The 24,596-nt window shown below is 37.9% G+C and overlaps 1 protein-coding gene across 3 annotated transcripts in view; it reads left to right on the top strand.

The window, feature by feature from the left end:
- The window catches only part of LOC138761617 (sentrin-specific protease 2-like), a 147,207-nt gene extending 122,941 nt beyond the window's left edge, over window positions 1-24,266 (top strand). For all 3 annotated transcript variants that reach the window (XM_069934032.1, XM_069934033.1, XM_069934034.1), the window contains exons 13-17: window positions 6,202-6,405; window positions 6,845-6,924; window positions 19,805-19,889; window positions 20,770-20,865; window positions 23,643-24,266. In XM_069934032.1, coding sequence (XP_069790133.1) covers window positions 6,202-6,405; window positions 6,845-6,924; window positions 19,805-19,889; window positions 20,770-20,865; window positions 23,643-23,705 — 528 coding nt within the window. In that variant the 3' untranslated portion in view covers window positions 23,706-24,266. The remainder of the gene's footprint in view (window positions 1-6,201; window positions 6,406-6,844; window positions 6,925-19,804; window positions 19,890-20,769; window positions 20,866-23,642) is intronic.
- Window positions 24,267-24,596: the final 330 nt, after the last annotated feature.

Genomic DNA, 24,596 nt, shown 5'->3' with positions numbered 1-24,596 from the left:
ACCGATATGCAGTGACATAGAAACCCTGATTTGAAAGGGGAACACATGGAAGTTCAATTTGGCGATACATTTCTTACTCCAAGTGGAAGATCCTAAACCGGGCCTTCACAAATTGAAGCAAAGGTGGGAATCAGACTTAGGAACAACGACTGATGAGCAGACTTGTGTCAGAGCAGCATAACTGCAGTTATTAATGCGTGATATAGGCTGGTGCAGTAAACTTTCTCCACCCGCTATATATTTTTTTAATATTTAATTTTCATTTTTTTCTTTTAAATATACACAGTAAAATCCTCAATATCACAACATATTAAACTTTTCATACAAAAAGCAAAGAAACCCACCCCCCACAAGATATAAAACCACACACCGTCAGAGCTCATATTTATACTAACCATAAAAATCTTTGTCGGGAAGTCACATCTGTTTATATTGTAACAACATCTATTATTATCATTATTATTTTTATAATTGGGCCCCTATATGGTCCAAATGTGGCTGCCATATCTTGACGTATATATTTATTTATTAGATTGTATGTAATTTTCTCCATAGGTATACAACTATTCATCTCTGCAGTCCATCGTGCATTGAGTAAGGGAGAGTCGGACTTCCAAGTCATTACAATGCACTTCTTAGCCGTTGCTAAAACTACTTTGACAAAAGAAATTTGGAATTTGGTTAACTTCTTATTTATTTCAATAAAATTACCCAAAAGATAAAGCTCTGGCTCATCTGTGAAGGGCACTCCTGTTATCCTTGTTAACATTGCTGCAATATCCTGCCAAAAAGCCCTCACCTTCACACATGACCACATAGCATGGAAAAAACGTTCCTGTTTCAATCCCACATCAAAACACCAATCACACCAACATCTTTCTGATATTACAAAACCTAAATCCAACTCCCATCTCTCTCTCGACCTCTGTAAATTAAATGATAGCTGGAGAAAACAAAAGAAAGTTCCATTTGCAACTTCATATTTCTGTTTTAGTTGATCAAAAGATATAAGAACTCTCTTTGTATATCAGTCTTCAATGTGTCTTATTCCTTTATCACACTGTGAGTTTAATGTTCTATTACCTATATTCATAGGCAACAACACATTCTTACATAATGGTGCTCTTAATGGTATCCCTGTTTTTTTCCCATTACACTCATTAATTTCTTACTATATTCTAATCATGTGTATTAATATAGGATTAACTGTCTTTTTTGTTATTGACTTAACACTCCACTTATAAATAAAATCCTTAATTGCCTGCTCTTTCATTCAGTATAGTCCCATTTGAATCAAAGTTGGGGGTGGGGGGGCTGCCTTCCTTAAAAAAAGATGAAAGAAATCTGGCCTGACAAATAATACTTTCTAAAATCCAGTAGCCCAAGTCCTCCTATCTTATAATCCCATTTAATTTTTCCATAAAAATTCTTGGCACCTGATTATTCCATAGGAATTGCCTAATACAATTGTGTAATAATTTAAATAATTTTTCTGGCAATGAAATAGGCAGCAATTAAAATAGATATTGTAATCTTGGCATCACTTTCATTTTAATATAGTTAACCTTTCTAATCAAAATAATCAGCAAATCTTTCTATTTCTGAAAATCCTTCTCTCTTTCCCAACAGGGAGTATAATTTAATTTGTACAAATTTTATAGATTAATATCAATCATGATTCCTTCCTAAGTGTTTAATTCCATCTATTTTTCATTGAAATCTAATTCCTTTTTGATATCTATCATAATCAAAATTTGTGAATGGCATTATCTCACTTTTATCCATATTAATGTTATAACTTTTTCCAGTTTTTTTTTTTGCAATTTCTCCAGAGACTCAGGTGGATCAGATAAATATAATAGCACGTCATCAGAACATAGGCTGATTTTATGTTCTTCTTGTCGAAGTTTGAAGCCTTTAATATCTGGATTTCTCCTTATGATCTCCGCCAGCAGTTCAATCACAAGAATGAAACAGAAGGAAATAAGCAGCACGAGTAGGCCACTAGTCTATCATTCTACTCTGTCTATCATTCTACTCAGAGGGAAAACCGCTGATATTTGACTGTTAGTTATAATTTTGGATTGTGATTTATGATAAAGACTTTTTATCCAATTTATAAATATTCTACCTATTCCAAATTTCTCCAACGTTTTAAATAAAAGGCCATTCTAAGCAGTCGAATGCCTTTTCTGTGTCGAGGGAGACTGTGATACGAGGATTCAATTTTGATTTAGCCTACCCAGACTATTTGAGGAGAGTCTTCCTTTAACAAATCTCACCTGATCTGTGTATCAATTTAAGTTAATATTGTCCATTAGCAACGCCTTCGCCAATATTTTATAATCAGCATTCAAAAGTGAGATAGGTCTATATGATGAGGTTTTTAATGTGTCCATGTTTTTTTTTTTGGCAAACACTGTAATAATAGCTGTTGACAAAAAAGTCTGGGAAAACCTGAGTCTCCATTGCCTTGTCTAGCATTTCCATTATAAGAGGTATCAACAAATCCTTAAATTGTCTCTAGAACCCTGGCGGGAGCCCATCCTCTCCCAGAGACTTATTAGCCTGCAGAGTGTTCAGCCTTCTCAATTTCTTCTCTTGTGAAAGGGGCATTTAACTCCATCTGTTCTCTCTCCTCTAATTTTGGAAGCTCAATGTTTGCTAGGAACTCTTCCATCTCATTATCATATCCCAATAAATCTGATTTATATAGTTTTATATATTATTGCCTAAAAATGCCATTAATCTGTTTTTAGTTAAAATATTGGCTTCTGTTTTAATTGCATACATCATCCTCAATTACTCCTCTGACTTCACATGCCAGGACAATACCTTATGTGCTCGTTCTCCTAATTCATAATATTTTTGCTTAGTTTTAAATTTTTTTTCCATTTTATACGTTTGTAATGTGTTATGTCTCAGTTTTTATTCTCTGTCTATATTTTTCTTGTAAACCTGTCCTCTGATATTCTTTCTCCAAATCTGTTATCACTTTTTCCAACCTATCTAGTTCTACATTATGTTCTCTTTTAAGACTTTTTGCATAAGAAAAAAATTGCCCTCTCATATTAACTTTAAGCATATCCAATATCAAAAAAGGTGTTATTAGTGGAAGAGACATTTATCTCACAAAATAGTTCTAACTGTCTCACAGAAGTCTTTCCTTTTCAACAATGTGACATTAAGTTGCCATCTGAACACATTTTCTTGTTTTTCCATTATAGCAATAGTTAAAGTTAATGGTGAGTGGTCTGACAGTAGCCTCGCTAAGTATTCCCTTTTTACCACTCTGCTTTTTAACTGTGCTGACATTAAAAATAAATCAATCCTTGTATTTGAATCATGAACCCTTAAGTAGAATAAGTAGTCTCTCACTGTGGGGTTGAACTGCCTCCAGATATCAATCAGATTTAAATCTTTCATAAATGATAGCATCGCTTTTGCAGCCTTCACCCTCGTTACCGTTCTCGCTGATTTATCCAATATCAGATCTAAACAGAAATTAAAATTTCATCCTGACCAATATATTTTGCCTACCTTCTGCCACTTTTAAAAAGATGTCCTTCATAAAGGCTTCATTGTCATAATTTGGAGCGTAAATATTCATAAACATCCAGGATTCTGTATAAATTTTACAATGTGCCATTACAACCTTCCAGCTTGGTCAATCGATATATCTTCTACTATTACTGGTATATTTTTGTTAATTAAAATTGCTACTCCTCTCGTCTTTGAATTGAAAGAAGACAATATTATTTGCCCCACCCATCCTCTTTTTAATTTCCAAATTTAGTAAGGTGTGTTTCCTGCAGGAAAACTACATCCACTATTAGTCTTTTTTAAGTGTGTTGTCCCATTTAGTCCATTAACATTCAGACTAATAAACTTTAATGTCCTATCCATACCAATTTTGAAACAAATATTTTTTTACAAGTTTTCGATCTTTCTTGACCTCTCTGAAAATTTCCGTACAATAAATATAAGATGATTCAAAAAAATACACTTTTATTTGGTCCTATTGTAAACATTCTTCTAAATCTCCTTGCTTAATATCTTTAATCTTTTCATAATCTTCTTAAAAATTCTTCCACTCCTTCCTTAGTCTTGATAAAATGTCGATTACTACCTGTGTTTCGAACCTGATTCGCAGGATATATCATCATGTATTTTATGTTCTTTGACCACAGTTGCCTTTTACGTCATCAAACTCCTTTCTTTGTTTAATCAAAGTTAGGCTAATGTTTTAATAACACCTTTCCACCATTGATCTCAAGCGGACCATTGTGTTACTTGGAGAAATCAAATGCTGTTCCCAAAACCACAGCTCATTCCCAATAACCAAAAGTCATACCAGAACTGGCCGTGGTTGCTGCTCGTCAGAACTTTTGGGTCTGAGGGTCTGATGAGCCTTTTCTATTTGTAGTTTTCCATTGAATTTATATTTTCACAACGCTTATGGGATCCAAGTTTTAAAGCAGCTCACTGAGTCTCTCCTTTCGGTCTCTTCCTTCAAACCAATAATCCAAACGTTATTGCATCTGCTGATATTCTCCATGTGCTCAATCTTATCCAGCGTAGCTCGTTTATCGAAGTCCCACTTCTTCGCATCTTCTTCCAAAGCTTTTTAGTTGAAGTTAAAGCTTGCGTTTTAACCAAGTCAACTTCCACTTGGCCCATTTGTTCCATTAAATCATCAACTGACTCTAAATTCAGTCATCCTTCAACTGAGGGAGAGGCTGGGTGAAGTTAAGTTAAGTGAAGTTAAGAAAAATGTAACAGCCTACCTGCTGGCTGGTCAAGCTGTGACAAATTCCTGATGTAGATGTCTTGAATGTTGTGCGTAACTATGGTCTGTTAAGTGTGGGGAGGAGGGAGGGAAGGGGAAAAATGGCTCAGACTCAACGGCAAATTTTGTATGTAATTGATAAGTGTAATTTGTGATTGATTCCTAGAAACTGTTTGAGTTTGTAAATTTACAATGTACTAAAATGAAACCCTTGGTAATACATGACTGTTACCCATCACTGTCACCAAATCATCCAATCTTTAGAGATAAACCATAAATTTAAACTATCAAATTTCTCTCAGTTTGCAAAATAACTCCTTTTCTAATTCATGCTTGCTAATAGGCTGCCTTCACAGCACAGCTGTTAAATCTTGCTCTGTCAGCACCATCTATATCAAACACATCACCAGGAACACAAGGACAGTCATGGCAGTGAACCATGAGGCTATGCTGCATTTTGTCTTTTAAAGTTGAAAGGCTAAGTCAGACAGTAAAATGTTGGAAAATGGGAAAGACAATCAGTTACACCTGCTACTACACTTATGCTCAAGCAAGGCCTTGTCCTAATGTGTCATCATATGCAGTGGTTCACAGAATGAGAGCAGACATTATGTTATACAGCCAATTCAGTTCAATCTGAGTTTAGAACATAGTGACTGCTCCCACTTATGTGGGACAATCTGATTATCACTGCTCAAGGACAAGCCTTGAGTATCCCACTGTGAACTAAACTGCTACATTTTTTTTTAAATAGAGCCCTTTTTTGTACAAATAACACTTGCTTTTTATTCATTTAATGCAGATGCAGATACATGGAAATGAGCTGTGGAAAGTACATGAATTTTCTGGTCCTTGAGAAGGATCATTTAGACAGCTGATCAACCATAGGAATATTAGAACTGTACCTTGATCTATTTTGTTTAGTGTATGTATGTACATGTGCTTTAGCAAGCTGAGGTGTTCTGTATTGTTGACCCTGGTATCAGAGCACCACCTAATGGTCAACACTAGAAGGCAAAACATTGTACAGTTGCTCTGTTCTACACTAATCAAGCCCAGTAAAGATGTTTCTTCTGAAGAGTTTGAACAAGGGGTTAAGGGGTAGTCATTTAAAACTGAGTTATGTTGGAATTTCCTCAGAAGAAAACAATAAATCTTTAGAATTCTGCATTTTGGAGGATCATTGGAGGTATTTAAAGGGCAGATTGTTTTGAAAGATAGAGCTGGCCTGGGGCAGATCAGCCTTGACCATATTGAATGCCAGGGCAGACTGACAAGTGGCCTACTTGTGCTGCTTATTTCCTTCTGTTCAGATAAGGGAAATAATAAGGAGAAACATGTATTCCCGGCTGCTATACCTGTGAATAGTTTACCAGTGAGTTTTTGAAACATTTTCTGCTGATGTTTTGCAGGTTATTAACTTCTACATGTGTTTAATTATGGAAAGAAGTAAAGAAGCGTACTTTCCTGAAGTTTATGCATTTAATACTTTCTTCTATCTGAAACTGCACACTGGAGGTTATCAGACTGTAAAGCAATGGACCAAAGGAGTGGATTTGTTTGAGAAGGACCTGATACTGGTACCGGTACATTTAGGAGTCCATTGGTGTTTGACGGTAAGACGGCATTCTTGTGGTACATCTGTCCAGCCTCCCACTTCTTTCCTTTTCAGTGTATGCTCATTTGCATGAGGGTCTCAGGAACATCAGGAGATTGAGGTTTATAAAATGAACATACTGATAGCTAAGATAGATAGTTGCAGGGTAAGGGAGTGCAGCACCAAAGGCTTAGGTTTAAGGTGAAAGGGGAGCGATTTAAAGATCTGATGCTACAATGTAATTCTGTACATGCACGAGAAAACATAAAACTTAACAAAAAGTTGTAGAAGGTTGTAGCACCCTCTCCCACTCTGCCACTCTGCACTTGCACCTGAAATCAGAAAAAATTGGGCAGGTGCTTGAGGCAAGAGTATTTTCTGATCTTGGTGAAAGCTGGAGCATTGATGTGAAATGTGCAAAGGAAAAAAAAATTAAAGCAGAAATATTTATTGAACAGGTTGCCGATTTAAGAAAAAAGATGATAATTCACCTTGATTCCATGGGTCAGTGGAATGACGATGTGTGCTGGACACTGCTGTAAGTATCCCCACTCTCATTCTGCCCTATTCCCTGAAGTCAAATCAGCTTTCAGGCTTTGGAGAGCTTGGTTAAAGTTGTGCTGTCATTAAAGATTTGGGTATAGTGTTTGGAAATGAATGAATGTTGATGAAATAGTTTACATTGTGCAAAAAGGAGTCCACGTCAACTTGATATTTGGAAGGGAGTCACGTGATGGAGTAGTCAGGGAACTCCAGCCCTCTCTGGAAAAGTTTTAAAAAAAATACACAAAACACAAAGGTACAAGAATAAAAATGAAAACAAAGTAAAAGTAAAGGTGGGAAGAAAATGGCAGCGAAGAAAGAAAAGTCGAAAGCAACGGGAAGAAGAGAAGAAGAAAGTACGTCGGAAGAAGAAGGTGAAGGCCTTAGCTGTCTGAGGAGGCCCGCCGCAGAGAGAGAAGCCTGCTCCCTCAGGTCAGTGGAAGTCCCGAGCTCGGGACTACAAAAATGGCTCGCAGAGCCAAGTAAAAGTGCGCAACCGCGCATGCGCGAGGAGTCTTAATTCCCTCCTTACTTCCTCTCTTCCCTTTCATTCCCTTATTAATTCTTATCTATACTCTATATATTTTCCTTTACATACGGATACACTCATGTACACACATATATACATACACACATACATATATATACACACATACATATAGTTCGTGGTCATTTTTACTCTCTTTACATGTCTTCATCTCTCTGCCTGTTTTGTAGTTGTTCTGCAAACTTTCGTGCTTCCTCCAGATCCGAAAACACTGACGGGAGGGGGGAGCAGCTGAGGAGTCGATCTCCACAGCTGAGGATGACAGCTGCAACACAACAACAGGAAGAGAACATAGAAAACAACGAGAACAAGAAAGAAGAGAGTAAAAAGAAAACAAGGAAACAACAGATGACCAACCCAGAGGAAGAAAAAGAAGAAGAACATAGAGAAATGGAAGACAATGGATTTTTTTTTTAAAGAATATATGGAATCAGTAAAAGAATGGCAATTATAAGAATTTAGTGAAATAAAAAGAAGAATTAAAAGTGCAGAAGAAAAAATGAATAGAATAGAGATGGTCATGTCAGATATAGAAAAAAGAGTGGACAAGATGGAAGAACGAGAAACAGCTGTAGAAATGGAAGTAGAGGACTTAAAAGAGAAATTAGAAGAATCTAATAAAAAAGTTAAAGAGACACAAGAGCTGTTAGCTCAGAAGATAGATATAATGGAAAATTATAATAGAAGAAATAATATAAAGATAGTGGGCCTTAAGATAGATGAAGAAGGCAAGAATATGAGAGAATTTATAAAAGATTGGATCCCCAGGGTCATAGGAAGACCAGAATTACAGGAAGAAATGGAAATATAAAGGGCACATAGAACATTAGCCCCGAAACCACAGCCACAGCAAAAACCAAGATCCATTTTAGTAAAATTCTTAAGATATACACAAGAGAAAATATATTGGAGAAAGCAATGAAGAAAATAAGAGAAGACAAAAAGCCACTGGAATACAAAGGTCAAAAAAATTTTTTCTATCCAGACATAAGTTTTGAACTCCTGAAGAAGAGAAAGGAGTTTAATACAGCAAAAACGATCCTATGGAAAAAAGGATATAAATTTATGCTAAAGTACCCAGCGGTATTTAAAATAGTTATTCCAGGGCAGCAAAACAGACTATTCTCAGATCCCGAAGAAGCACAAAAATTTGCGGAACAACTACAAAACAGGCAGAGAGATGAAGACATGTAAAGAGAGTAAAAATGACCAGGTTAAAAGGAGGGGCAAAAGGTTTGAGAGAGCTGTGGTTTTCAAGGAATATTGGAAACTTGGTTCGAAGAAAAAGGGAGGCGTACATTAGATATAAGAAGCATGGAGTTAAGGAGATGTTTGAAAGATACATTGAATGTAAGAGGAATCTTAAGAGAGGAATTAGGAAAGCTAAAAGAAGGTACGAGGAAACTATGGCAAGCAGGGTGAAAACTAATCCAAAAGAGTTCTACAAATATGTTAATGGTAAGAGGAAAGCTAGAGACAAAATTGGTCCCTTAGAAAATCAGAGCGGAAAACTGTGTGTGGAGCCTAGAGAAATGGGGGAGATATTGAACAGTTTCTTTTCTTCGGTATTCACTAAGGAGAAGGATATTGGGAGATGTGAGATAAAAAAAAAGCAAATTGGGTAAATATGGGGAATATAGAGATTACAAAAGGTGTAGTTTTAAGGCTTTTGAAGAATATAAAGGTGGATAAGTCTCCGGGACCAGATGGGATCTTTCCCAGGACATTGAGAGAAGTGAAGGAGGAAATAGCAGAGGCTCTGGCGGTAATTTTCCAAATGTCATTAGATATGGGGATAGTGCCAGAGGATTGGCGCATTGCGCATGTGGTTCCGTTATTTAAAAAGGGTTCAAGGAGGAAGCCTGGCAACTATTGGCCTGTAAGTTTGACGTCTGTGGTAGGTAAATTAATGGAGAAAATTCTTAGAGATAGTACTTATAAACATCTGGATAGACAGGGTCTGATCAGGAGCACTCAACATGGATTTGTGGGAGGAAGGTCATGTTTGACCAATCTGATTGAATTTTTTGAAGAGGTGACTAGGAATGTGGATGAGGGTAGCGCAGTGGATGTTGTCTATATGGACTTCAGTAAGGCCTTCGATAAGGTACCACATGGAAGGTTAGTTAGGAAGGTGCAGTCTTTAGATATAAATTTTGAGATAGTCAAATGGATTGAACATTGGCTGAAAGGGAGAGGCCAGAGAGTGGTAGTGGATAATTGTCTGTCAGGTTGGAGGCCGGTGACCAGTGGTGTGCCTCAAGGATCTGTATTGGGCCCATTGTTGTTCGTTATATACATTAATGATCTAGATGATGGGGTGGTGAATTGGATTAGTAAATATGCAGACGATACTAAGATAGGTGGAATAGTGGATAATGAAGAAAGTTTTTAAGGATTGCAGAGGGATTTGGGCTGCTTAGAAAAGTGGGCTGAAAAATGGCAGATGGAATTTAATGCTGATAAGTGTGAGGTGCTTCATTTTGGTAAGAAGAATCAGAATAGGACATACGTGGTAAATGGGAGAGCATTGATGAATACAGAAGAGCAGAAAGATTTAGGAGTAACAGTACATCGTTCCCTGAAGGTAGAAACTCACGTGAATAGGGTGGTGAAGAAGGCTTTTAGTATGCTGGCCTTTATCAATCATTGCATGGAATATAGGAGTTGGGAGGTGATGTTGAGATTGTATAAGACGTTGGTGCGGCCTAATTTGGAGTTCTGTGTGCAGTTCTGGTCGCCTAATTATAGGAAGGATATAAACAGAGTGGAGAGAGTGCAGAGAAGGTTGACCAGAATGTTACCTGGGTTTAAGCATCGAGAGTATAGGGAGAGATTGGACAGATTAGGTCTTTATTCTTTGGGGCATAGAAGGTTGAGAGGGGATTTGATAGAAGTATTTAAGATTATGAAAGGGATAGACAGAGTGGATGTGGATAGACTATTTCCGTTAAGAGGAGGAAAGATTAAAACAAGAGGACATGAGTTAAGAATTAAGGGGCAGAGGTTTAGAGGTAACATGAGGGGGAACTTCTTTACTCAGAGAGTGGTAGCCGTGGACAAACATTACCTAAGTTGATGGAAGGAGAAGGAAAGAAAAGAATGGACTCTGTAGAGTTTCTGGTGTATTTTTGTTGAATGACAACATTGTCTGACTGAATTAATGCAACCTAGATTATATACCTAAAATGGATGAGAGGGGGTGGGTGGGGGGGTGGCTTGGGAGGAGGGAGGGGGGGGAGAAAAAGTCACTGTAAATGTGTGAAAAAGAAAAAGTGTATATCATGGCTATTGTGATTTATGGTGTGAAAAATAAAAAAAATTTTAAAAAAAAGAGAGTGGTAGCCGTGTGGAATGAGCTTCCGGGAGAAATAGTGGCGGCAGAGTCAATTGTATTATTTAAGAAAAGGTTGGACAGGTATATGGATGAGAAGAAGATGGAGGGTTATGGGCATTGTGCAGGGAGGTGGGACTAGAAAGGGGTGTTTGGTTCGGTGCAGACTAGAAGGGCCTAATGGCCTGTTTCCGTGCTGTAATTGTTATGTTATATATGTTATGTTATAACTATATGTATGTGTGTATATGGGTATATATATATATATATATATATGTATGTGTGTATGTATATATGTGTGTACATGAGTGCATCCGTATTTAAAGGAAAATATATAGAGTACAGATAAGAATTAATAAGGGAATGAAAGGGAAGAGAGGAAGTAAGGAGGGAATTAAGAGAGTGACCTTTGTTATATATGAAAATTGAAATCTTTTCTGGGGAGGCTGGGTGGGGAGGAGTTACGGTCACTGCGAAATCAGTTGACGCTTGCGAGTGAATTCACAAATCCAAATGGAGAGGGGAGATGTGGTTGCCCGACAAGGGATAAAGGGCAACTCAGGAAGGGGAAGGGATAGTGGGGTTAAAGAAATTTTAGATAGGAGAATAAGGGAAATGTTTGATGTGTTAGAAATGTTGTCTTATAAAGTGTTCAAAACAAGAAAGCAGAAATGGATAAGAAGGAAAGGTGATGATGGGGAAACGGAAAGGAAAGATAAACAAAGTATGAAATGGCTACGTTGAATTATATGATTTTAAATATTAACAGAATACATAACCAAATCAAAAGGAAGAAACTGCTAAATTTACTGAAAAAAGAAAAAATTGATATAGCATTCGTGCAAGAAACACTTTTAACTGAAATGGAGCACAAGAAATTAAAGAGAGATTGGGTAGGACATGTAACAGCAGCGTCATATAATTCAAAAACTAGAGGAGTAGCTATATTAATCAGTAAAAATGTACCAATTAAAATAGAAGAGGAAATAATAGATCCAGCAGGGAGATATGTAATGATAAAATGTCAGATATATTCGGAGTTTTGGAATTTACTCAATATATATTCACCTAACGAAGAAGATCAAAAATTTATGCAAGATATTTTTTTTAAGATAGCAGACACGCAAGGGAACATACTAATTGGAGGGGATTTCAACCTTAATTTGGATTCAAACATGGATAAAACTGGGAAAAAAATTAACAGAAAGAACAAAGTAACCAAATTTATAATTAAATCGATGCAAGAAATGCAACTTTTGGATATATGGAGGAAACAACACCCAAATGAAAAGGAATATTCATATTATTCGGGTAGACATAAAACATACTCAAGAATAGACCTATTCCTGTTATCAGCTCGTATGCAAGACAAAGTAAGAAAAACAGAATATAAAGCTAGAATATTATCGGACCACTCACCCCTGATATTGACAATAGAGTTAGTGGACATCCCTCCAAGAATGTATAGATGGAGATTAAATTCCATGCTACTTAAAAGGCAGGATTTTAGAGAATTAATTGAAAGACAAATTAAAATGTACTTAGAAATAAATACGGAATTAGTGAAAGATAAGTTTATACTATGGGACGCAATGAAAGTGTTCATCAGAGGGCAAATAATAAGTTATGTAACCAAGATGAAGAAGGACTACAACCAGGAAACAGAGCAGTTGGAAAGGGAAATAGCAAATATAGAAAAAGAATTAGCAATGAAGGAAGACACAACTAAAAGAAGAGAATTGGCAGATAAAAAAATCAAATATGAAACACTACAAACATATAAGGTGGAGAAGAACATAATGAAGACAAAACAGAAATATTATGAACTAGGAGAAAAAACGCACAAAATTCTAGCATGGCAGCTTAAGACAGAACAAACAGAGAATGGTATTGGCATCAAGGAAAAAAGACAAGCAAATCACATATAATCCAACGGAGATTAATGAAAACTTCAGAGAATTCTACGAACAATTATACCAAACTGAAAACGAAGGGAAAGAAGACAAAATAGATGAATTTTTAACTAAAATTGAACAACCAAAATTACAAATAGAGGAACAAAATAAATTAACAGAACCATTTGAAATAGTAGAAATACAAGAGATAATAAAAAAACTACCAAATAATAAGACACCAGGAGAAGATGGATTCCCAGTAGAATTCTATAAAACATTTAAAGATTTATTAATTCCTCCCCTCCTGGAAGTAATCAACCAGATGGATAAAACACAAAGCTTACCAGATTCATGCAAAGCAGCAATAATTGCAGTAATACCAAAGACAGGGAAAGATCCACTCACACCAGCGTCATATAGACCAATATCTTTACTTAACACAGATTGTAAGATAATAGCTAAACTATTAGCAAACAGATTAGCCGACTATGTACCTAAAATAGTAAATCTAGACCAAACTGGATTTATTAAAAAAAGACGAACAACAGACAATATTTGTAAATTTATTAACTTAATTCATGCAGTAGAAGGGAATAAAGCTCCAACAGTAGCAGTTGCTTTAGACGCAGAGAAGGCCTTTGACAGAGTAGAATGGAATTATTTATTCAAAGTATTACAAAAATTCAGTTTACCAGAGAAGTATATTAATTGGATTGAAGCATTATATAAGGGGCCATTGACGAAAGTGACAGTAAATGTATATATATCAAAGCAATTTAACTTAAGCAGATCAACAAGGCAGGGATGCCCACTATCACCCTTATTGTTCGCGTTAGCTATAGAACCACTAGCAGAATTGATAAGAACAGAAAATAAAATAAAAGGGATAAAAATAAAAGACAAGGAATATAAAATCAGTTTATTTGCAGATGACGTTATAGTATACTTAACAGAACCAGAAATATCAATAAAAGAATTACATAGGAAATTGAAGGAATATGGAGAAGTGTCGGGTTACAAGATTAACGCAAATAAAAGTGAAGTAATGCCAATGAATAATGTGGATTTCTCAAAATTTAAGAAAGAATCACCATTCAGATGGCAAATGCAAGCAATACGATACCTAGGTATACAAATAAATATAAACTCAATTATATTTTAGTTGTGTCTTCCATCTATATAAACTCAATTATTATCCACTAATGAAAAAATTACAGGGTGACTTAGAGCATTGGAAAGACTTACCACTAACACTAATAGGAAGGATAAACTGTATTAAAATGAACATTTTCCCAAGGATACAATACCTATTTCAGGCATTGCCAATACACTTGACGGAGAAATTCTTCATGGAGTTAAAGAAAATAATAAAGAAATTTTTATGGAAAGGGGGAAACCGAGGATAGCACTAGATAAATTAACAGAATGGTATAAACAAGGAGGCTTACAACTGCCAAACTTTAAAAATTATTATAGAGCCGCACAATTAAGATACCTATCAGATTTTTATCAAACAAGGGAAAAGCCAGATTGGACTAGATTAGAACTAGATAAAAAGATACCTGAACACATATTATATAAATGGGATGAAAAATTGGTACAACGTAGGAGTTCTCCAGTATTACATCATCTACTCAATATTTGGAAAAAGATTCATGTAGAAAGGAATAAAACAAATTACCAATTACCAAAACTAATATTGACGCAAAATAAGTTACTCCCTATTACAATAGATAACCTTTCCTTTAGAGAATGGGAGAAAAAAGGGATCAAAAGAATAGAAAATTGTTTTTCAGGAAATAGATTATTATCCTTTGAACAAATGAAAGATAAATATAATATAACTCAAGATACAGTGCTGGCATATTACCAATTGAGATCCTACTTGAAGGACAAATTAGGAAGCAGTCTGAGGTTACCAGAGGGAAGTAACTTTGAATATGTGATTACAGATACAATGATAATCAAAAGATTTATAACAAATATGTATATTAAACTGCAAGAAAAGGAGAATGGGAAAACAAATGGTAAAACTAAACAAAAATGGGAACAAGATTTAAATATAAAGATAAAGAAGGAAACATGAGAGAAGTTAAGCTCTGGAACTATGAGAAATACAATAAACACGAGGTTACGTATGATACAATATAACTGGATACACAGGCTATACATTACACCTCAAAAGTTAAATAAATGGGACCCAACAGTATCTGACAGATGTTTTTGACGTAAAAAAGAAATGGGAACAACAATTCATGCAATCTGGACGTGTGAGAAAGAGAAAAAAGTTTGGGAAGATCTAAACCAGATATTAAATAAAATTACAGAAAGCAATATACCAAAAAAACCCAGAGATCTTCCTCCTAAGTAACATAAAAAACAAAGAATTTGGACTTGATTTGGATGGTGCACAAAAAAGATTTGTTAGGATAGCCCTAGCCGTAGCAAAAAAATGTATTATGTCAACCTGGAAATTAGAAGATAACTTGAGAATACAACAATGGTATATAGAAATGAATAAATGTATTCCATTAGAAAAAATAACGTATAATTTAAAAAATAATATTGCAATATTTGAACAAATATGGGAGCCATACATGAAACACAATAGAGAAAACCTACCGGGGACATCTGCCACCTAAAATGACAGAAGGAGAAGAAAATGAAAAGAATTGACTCAGTGGAATTTCTTGTTTATTTTTATTGAGTGACAACATTGTTTGACTGGTTTAATGTATCTTAGATTCTGTACTTTAAATGAATGGGAGGGGAGGTAGGGAGAGTGGGATGGGAAGTGGGGGGGGAGAAAACGACACTGTATATATTTGAAAAGGAAAATGTATGTATCTTGATCAATGTGGTTTATGGTGTGAAAAATAAAATTTTTTTTAAAAAACTTGATATTTGTAACATCTTGATACATGCAGAATAACAACAGAGCAGAAGGGTAACAGCAAAAGGGTGGGCTAGTCTGTCCATCCACAAAGCCATCCTCCAACATATTTACTTGGCTTGATTTGAGTTTTCTTCTTTCTTCTTTGGCTTGGCTTCGCGGACGAAGATTTATGGAGGGGGTAAAATGTCCACGTCAGCTGCAGGCTCGTTTGTGGCTGACAAGTCCGATGCGGGACAGGCAGACACGATTGCAGCGGTTGCAGGGGAAAATTGGTTGGTTGGGGTTGGGTGTTGGGTTTTTCCTCCTTTGCCTTTTGTCAGTGAGGTGGGCTCTGCGGTCTTCTTCAAAGGAGGTTGCTGCCCATCAAACTGTGAGGCGCCAAGATGCACGGTTTGAGGCGTTATCAGCCCACTGGCGGTGGTCAATGTGGCAGGCACCAAGAGATTTCTTTAGGCAGTCCTTGTACCTTTTCTTTGGTGCACCTCTGTCACGGTGGCCAGTGGAGAGCTCGCCATATAACACGATCTTGGGAAGGCGATGGTCCTCCATTCTGGAGACGTGACCCATCCAGCACAGCTGGATCTTCAGCAGCGTGGACTCGATGCTGTCGACCTCACGCTTCCACCAGCGTTGTCTCCGCTCCATCCTCAACATCCATTGGAGCGCTTACATCCCTAATTTGAGTTTTAAACCCCTTCTATATGCCTCAATCCAAAGCTAATTCCATGTAGTAATAAACTGTATGGAGAAGAACTTCTAAATAGGGCGACATGGTTAGCATAGCGGATAGTGCAATGCTGTTACAGTGCCAGCGATCGGATCGGGTTTGAATCTGCATTCTCTGGAAGGAGTTCGTATCTTCTCCCTGTGTTTGCGTGGGTTTTCCCTGCTCCAGTTTCCTCCCACACTTAAAAATGAACAGGGGTTATAGGTCAATTGAGTGTAATTGGGCAGCACAGGGTCATAGTCCAAAAGGGCCTGTTACCGTGTTATATGTCTAAATTTAAATATAACCATATATATAACCATATACAGCACAGAACAGGCCAGTTTGGCCCTACTAGTCCATGCCGGAACAAATCCCCACCCTCCTAGTCCCACTGACCAGCACCTGGTCCATACCCCTCCAATCCTCTCCCCTCCATGTAATTATCCAGTGTTTCCTTAAATGTAAATAACGTCCTTGCTTCAACCACCTCTGCCAGAAGCTTATTCCACATCCCAACCACCCTTTGCGTGAAGAAATTTCCCCTCATGTTCCCCTTGTAATTTTCCCCCTTCAATCTCAAACCATGGCCTCTGGTTTGAATATCCCCCACTCTTAATTGAAAAAGCCTATCCATGTTGACTCTCTCTGTCCCTTTTAAAATCTTGAACACCTCCATCAAATCCCCCCTCAATCTTCTACGCTCCAGAAAAAAAAACCCCAGGCTGCTCATCCTTTCTCTGTAACTCAAACCCTGACATCCTGTCAACATTCTTGTGAACCTTCTCTGCACTCTCTCTATTTTGTTTATATCCTTCCTATAATTTGGTGACCAAAACTGCACACAGTATTCCAAACTTGGCCTTACCAATGCTTTGTACAATTTCATCATAACATCCCAACTCTTGAATTCAATACTCCGATTTATGAAGGCCAACATTCCAAACGCCTTCTTCACCACTCTATCTACCTGAGTATCAACTTTAAAGGTACTATTTACCATAACTCCTAAATCCCTTTGTTGCTCTGCACTCCTCAATTGTCTACCATTCAATGTATATGACCTATTTAGATTTGCCTTTCACACTTATCCGTATTAAATTCCATCAGCCTTTTCTCAGCCCACTCCTCTAGCTTTCCTATATCTTTTTTTAAGCTACGGTAATCTTCCTCACTGTCCACAATACCACCAATCTTTGTATCAACTGCAAACTTACTTATCCAATTCACCACCCCTTCTTCTAGATCGTTAATATATATAACAAACAATAGTGGACCCAGGACCAATCCCTGAGGAACTCCACGAGTCACCAGCCTCCAATTGGACAAACAATTTTCTACCTCTACTCTCTGACACCTCCCATCCAACCATTGCTGAATCCATTTTACTGCCTCCTTATTTATACCTAATGCCTCCACCTTTTTTCCTAACCTCCTGTGGGGAACTTTGTCAAAAGCTTTAATAAAGTCTAAATAGACAACATCCACAGCCTTCCCTTCATCAATCTTTTTTGTAACTCCCTCAAAAAACTCTATAAGGTTTGTTAAGCATGATCTACCCCTGACAAAACCATGCTGACTACTACCTATCAATCCCTGTTCTTCCAAATATTTGTAAATGCCATCCCTCAGAACACTTTCCATCAACTTACCCACCACAGACGTCAGACTCACAGGTCTATAATTGCCAGGCTTACATTTGGACCCTTTCTTAAACAGTGGAACAACATGAGCCACCCTCCAGTCCTCTGGCACTACCCCCGTGACCAGTGACATCCTAAATATCTCTGTTAATGGCCCCACTATCTGTACACTAGTCTCCCTGAGTGTCCTTGGGAATACTTTGTCCGGACCCGGAGATTTGTCCACCTTTATCATTTTTAACTGCCATCACTACCTCCTCAGATATCCTTATATGATTCATAACCTTCCCACTATTTTTCTTTACTTCAACTCGTACAATATTTTTTTTTCCCTAATGAATACCGAGGAAAAGAAATCATTTAAAATTTTCCCCATCTCCTCTGACTTTTCACATAGCCTCCCCTCCCTATCTACAAGGGGTCCAATTCTATCCCTCACTAATCTTTTACTTTTAATGTACCTATAGAAACCCTTTGGATTTATTCTTACTCTGCCTGCCAAAGCCTCTTCGTGTCTCTTTTTGGCCTTTCTAATTTCTTTCTTAAGATTTTTTTCTACACTCCTTGTAGTCCTCTTTCAATTTCTCATCACCCTGCTGTTTATACCTCTTGTACACCTCCCTCTTTCTCCTAACCAAATTTCTTATATTTCTCGAAAACCAAGGCTCCCAATGACTTCCAGCCTTTCCTTTGATCCTCACTGGGACATATCTACTTTGTACTCTCAAAATTTCTTCTTTGAATATTCTCCATTTTTCATTTACATCCTTTCCTGAAAAAAATCATGTCCCACTCAATACTCCCCAAAGCCATTCTTATTCCTTCGAAATTTGCTTTTCTCCAATCCAAAACCTCAACTTTAAGCCCTTCTTTGCTCTTCCCTAAAACTCCCCTAAAACTAATAGAGTTGTAATCACTAGACCCAATTTGTTCTCCAACATTAACCTCAGACACCTGACCTATCTCATTCCCTAACAGGAGATCCAGTATTACACCGTCCCGAGTCGGTTCCTCTACGTATTGATTAAGAAAACTATCTTGCACACATTTGACTAGCCCATACTATAAGGGTATCCCAATCAATGTGAGGGAAAATCTCCCATGATCACTACCTTATGTTTATTACGCATATATGCTATCTCCTTACAAATTTGTTCTTCCAATTTTCTTGGCCCATTTGGTGGACTATAATACACTCCTATTAGTACCCTCATGCCTCCTCCACCCCTCAATTCCACCCAAACAGCCTCACTGGACGATCCCTCCAAACCATCCTGTCACCTCACGGCAGTTTTAATTCATCCTTTTACCTTTGAACTGGAGACGACCCACTTCCACATTTTCTATATTATATTTTGTATTAAAATAAAAGCGGAAAATGTTGGAAATACCCAGCAGGTTGGGCAGCAGCTATGGTTAAAGAAACAGTTAATGTTTCAGGTTGTTAGGCCATCAGAATTGGGGGAAGAAATCCAATCTTCCTTCATAATGGGATTCTACACTTTTCTCTGTGTCTGAGTGTCTCCCAAGTTTCTGGGTGTCCAAAGACAGTTAACAGTTATTGAAAAATTTACCTGAGGGGTGTGAATGTTGTGAGGGGGAGATACACAATATGCAGGTCAGATGTTGGTGAGAAATCATTTCAGTACCATGAGAAAGAAATGCTTCTTCACATGTATTGTGCTGTTGAAATGTGGACAGACTCGGAGTCTGCTGGTTCTTTACCTGTGGATGGCCTATCTGTTTGGGCTTATGTCGCAGGTATTAGTGACCAGGCAGTAACGTTCTTTCCAATTTTGACAGTGCAGGGTTATTCATTAATGAATTTCTTCTCTTTTTCGTCTTTAATTTTAGACAATATTTACAGGAGGAAAGCAGAAACAAGAAAGGCCATCAGTTGGATTCCTCCAAGTGGGTTCTTCGCAGCATGAGATCTCATGTAATTACCAGCATACTTCGCTATTATCTATTTTGTACCAGACTGATGGGATATGCACTCGCCAACAGGAAAGTATGTTGAGCCCTTTAGGCATACATCAGAGTTTGTCCATAGCGTGAGCTGAGCTCAGCAATCGGCAGCATGAGCACTATATTAGAATTGAGGAGCATATCCTCTGCAAGTGTTGCCAAACTACCATGTGGGGAGTTAAGGCAGAGAGAATTTCAATCAACATTTAAACAGGAGGTACAAAGGTAGAGATTTGTAGAAACCATTCTAGAGCTCAGGAACTTGGCAGTTTCCAGCTCATCTGTATAAACTTGAAGAGTCAAACAGCATGGAAAGAAATCCTTTGACCCACTGAGTGTGTGCCGACTGTCAAGCACCCATCCAAAATAACTCCCATCACTCCTTCCCCCCCCCCTTCCCCCCCCCCCCCCGCCATTCTCCTGCCATCCTCTTGACAGCAGCCCATTAACTGACCAACCTGCATGGCCGTGGCAGTTGAGAGGAAACCAGGGTATTCATGGGAAACCCATGTGGTCATTAGCAGAATGTCCAGACATCGCCCAGGTCAGGATTGAACTGCACTCTCTGGAGCTTTGAGGCATTAACCATCATATCACTGTGCTGTCCTGAGCTTTTGAGGGTCATAAGGAAACTAGAATTGAAACAGCCCCATAACAGATATCTCAGAAGGTAACAAAATTGGAGGGAATTGCAGCAGTAAACAGCAATTCTTAATTACTCGTGAAATTTAAATCCTATACTAAAAGCAGGGCAGGGGAAAGGAGAAACTCACTCTTCATAAAATCCAAACCACTTTTCTGACCACTTTTAACAGAAGCAGTTCAGTGTTGTCTTCCTTCTGTGTTGACAGGAAGTTCCACAGCAGCTTAATGGGAGTGACTGTGGGGTGTTTGTGTGTAAGTATGCTGATTACATTGCAAGAGATGAGCAGATTACCTTTACCCAGGTAAGAAACCATTTCTTTTAAATATCAGATTTTTATCTTTATCAAGGCTGTGATGTTGGAAATCCAAATATTTCTCACTTGACAATTGGAATTCAAGGCAGAAGTTGCAAGATGTGACAGCCACACACCCCTCAATTCACAACAACCCCCAATTACCAAATTCCCATTTTCACTCACCATCTGTCCTGTGGTCTTACTGAATGAGAATGCAGGATCCCTATAATCCCATTGAATACAGAGCTCTGTTCTTTGAAAATTGTCCATGGGAAACAAGCATACAATTGAACCTTACATCACAGTACTCTACCTGATTTGAGTCTGCACAGAAAGAAGCTGTTCAGCACATTATGCCTGCACAGAGTCTTTTGAACAGCAGTCCTGTTCCCTGGCACTTTCCCTATACTGTTTCACCTTCAATTATGTAGCTAATTAACTGTGAATGTAACTGAAAAATCCCTATCGAACACCTTATTGTTTCAAATATGGAGTACTGTTTACTTGAGGAAATTTTTCCTCATGCCATAAGCTATAAGCATTGGAAAAGATGCCCGATTCCAACAGAAAGGAATGGAATTGTCTGGGAGGATCATCATTCTGAGTAGAAGAGTAACAGAAAACAACCCATCGTTTAATGCTCACTGATAAGGTATGGTTAATGCAACTGAAAAGGTTGAAAGAAAGGTGGGTGTACATATTGGAAACAAAAGCAATCAAACCAGGAAGGAGCCATTCAGATATTTCAACCTGTTTTGTTATTTGGTACAATCGTAGATGTTTGTCAGTACTGTTGCTCACTTCCTGCCCTCTCCCTGAACACTTTGATGCAATGCCACCGTGATGCAAGAATACATGACCTTGTGTGTCTGGGATCTTAGCCAAGTGTGCTACATGTAAGCTGGGTGTGTTTGGCAAAGCAATGTAGATATTATTTTTGTATCATTGGATTTCTGTCAACCATTAAGGAGAAAAGCCCATTTCTTGGCTGCAATACACACTCTTGGATTCTGATGATGGACTGTGAGAAAAAAAAATTAATGCTAAGAGTTCTGGGTGACTTCAGGCAGTCAAATTGTTTGATTGCCACTGCAGACACCAGAATTTTAGCTATAGAACTCTGGACCACAGAAAATAGGAGAATGAGTCGTGCTCCGTCGTTCAATATGGACATGGGTGGTCTTCCCCAGGCTAGAATTCCTCTTCCACACCAGATCCTCATAGCTCTCAACTTTCTGATACAGGTAGTCCTTGACTTTCGACTAAAGCGAGATATGTCCCCCGCACATATGACCAAATTTTTTTTTTTAAAAACACGTCTGCACATGCACAACATAGTGCTATATAGGGCCATGTGCACCATTGCCATTCTGTAGGTGTGCTAGAAACATGGCAAGCAAGAGGAAAAACATGTCCCTTGCTGATAGAGCTGCTAAGAGATCGAGGAAAGCCTTAACTTTGGAGGTAAAAATGAAAGTCATTAATCAACATGATGAAGGTCGAAAGGTCAATGATATTGCATGCAGTCTACAGTTGTCACATTCCACCATGTCAGCAATTTTAAAGGATAAAGAGAGAATGCACGAGACTAAGAGGATCTGTAAGTTTGAAGAGCACAATTTTAACTAAGCAACGGCGAGGGCCCATTCACAAAATAGAAAAGTTATTAATGTTGTGGTTGGAAGACCTGATTCAGAAATGCACCCCACTGAATTTGAAGATGATTCAGACGAAGGCTAGAAGTCTTTTTGAGGCATGGAAGGAGCAAACGGGAGCAGAGTACATTGGGAAGTTCACTGCAAGTAATGGCCGGTTTAGTAGATTTAAAAGAAGGTACAGCTTGCACAATGTACGAGTCTCAGGTGAAGCAGCAGGTACCGATGAGAAAAGAAACAAACAGTGCAAATGAATTTAGCCATGTTCTTCAAATGTCTTTCATCAACCCCCCTGCCCATCAACCCATGAAAAAGAAGTTTGTGAGGTTCATTTGTTGAAAATCTTTTTTTTAATTGTTTTAAGACCTCTTTCAGCCGTTCACGGTGGGTGAATCTGCCTTGCGTCCAAACCTTTGGTCCCAATTACAGTCGTAAGTCAGGGACTACCTGTATTTCAAAAATGTATCAGCCTTCCCTTGAAATACCTCAGGTGACCTTGCCCCTACATCCCTCCAGGTTAGAGAATTCCAGAGATTCAGCACTCTCTGTAAGACATACCTGTGCACCAGAGTTTTAAATAACTTTGTAATTATGCCCCCTTGTTCGAGATTCTTCCTCTAAAGGAAAAATTGTCACCACTATCAGATCATGTCCCTTTAGGATCTTATTTGTTTCAATAAGATTACACCCCACCCCTCTTCAATTTCTTATAAAGGCATGGTTGGTGCAAAGCTATTACAGCGCCAGTGACCCATGTTCAAATCCAGTGTTGTCTGTAAGCACCTAATGAAAGGTCAGTTACTGGAGCGTGCCTCTCTATAAAATGCCCATGGAGAGGGTGGAGGGGGCAGTACCAAGAAAGCAGCAGGCCAACACTCGATTCATCAGAACCTTTTAAACATTGTTTTGTTTGGATATCAAGGCTTTTACTCGGGATGTTCTTGACTGGGAGGAACAATGAGATTCTGAATTAAATTTACAAGCAAAATACAATATTACACAACCTGTAGAATATTTAAATATGATTTTTGTGTTTTTGTTAAAAAGAAGCCAAATCAGGACTCTGAGGCACATTCATTGTTGCATGTCATTTAAAATTGTTAATTTGTTTTTTGTTCTCACTTCCAGCATGATATTCCAAACTTCAGAATCAGAATGGTTTGGGAGATCCTCCACAAGAAGTTACTGTGATTTTTGGGTGTTGGACAACATTAGTAAGGATGAGAAAGTACATTCTTGTATTCACCTGTGCTGGCCTTGTCATGGATTGAAGGGTGCCAAATGCTGGGCTCTAATGAAAACATACAACTCCTGCTGGAGATTTTATCCATGTCTGGAACCATCACGGTTACCTTGTTCTTGTCTACTCCTCTACGTTTTGAGAGAATTTGAAGATGTGCAAGATAACTAGGAATAAATAGAAATGTATTGTTCAAAAAGCCAGACCTGCAGTGATTAGTGACTTCTGGGCAAATGGAATAGAGAACTCTGTGCCTCATAATTGCACCCAAATGCAATAAGACACGTGCTACAAGGATTGCTCATCCTCCTGTACTTCCAAAACAGCAAGCATAGTTGTTATGCCAGAGGCTAATGAGGGATCTTGAGACAACTGAAGCAAGAGTTGCAGTGACTAAAATAACTGCATCTGTGGTGAATCCAACAGAATTGTAAATCCTTTGGAGACTCTTCCAATGTGTTGTGTTGAAATTGAGATTTATTAGTAAATTTAATAAAGTTAAAGTGACCTTAGAGTGTGTGTGTGTGTGTGTGAGAGAGAGAGAGGATCCATGACTAATGAGATCTTGCGTGTAATTTAGTCTGTAGTTTCCCAACCTTATGTCTCATGTGGAGTCATACTGCATGAAAACAGGCCCTTTGGCCAAATTAGCTCACACCAACTAAAATGTCCTACAAACATGAGTCCCACTGTCTGCATTTGGCCTATATCCCCATAAACCTATCCTATCTATGTATCCAAGCAGGTTTTAAAAAAAACATTGCAATAGTACCTGCCTCAACCACCTCTGGCAGCCTGTTCCATACACCCACCACACTCTTTAAAATAAAGTCACACTTCAG

The sequence above is a fragment of the Narcine bancroftii genome, chromosome 4 (genome assembly GCF_036971445.1).
Source record: "Narcine bancroftii isolate sNarBan1 chromosome 4, sNarBan1.hap1, whole genome shotgun sequence".
Lineage (NCBI taxonomy): Eukaryota > Metazoa > Chordata > Chondrichthyes > Torpediniformes > Narcinidae > Narcine > Narcine bancroftii.
This window is presented reverse-complemented; position numbering and strand designations above follow the sequence as displayed.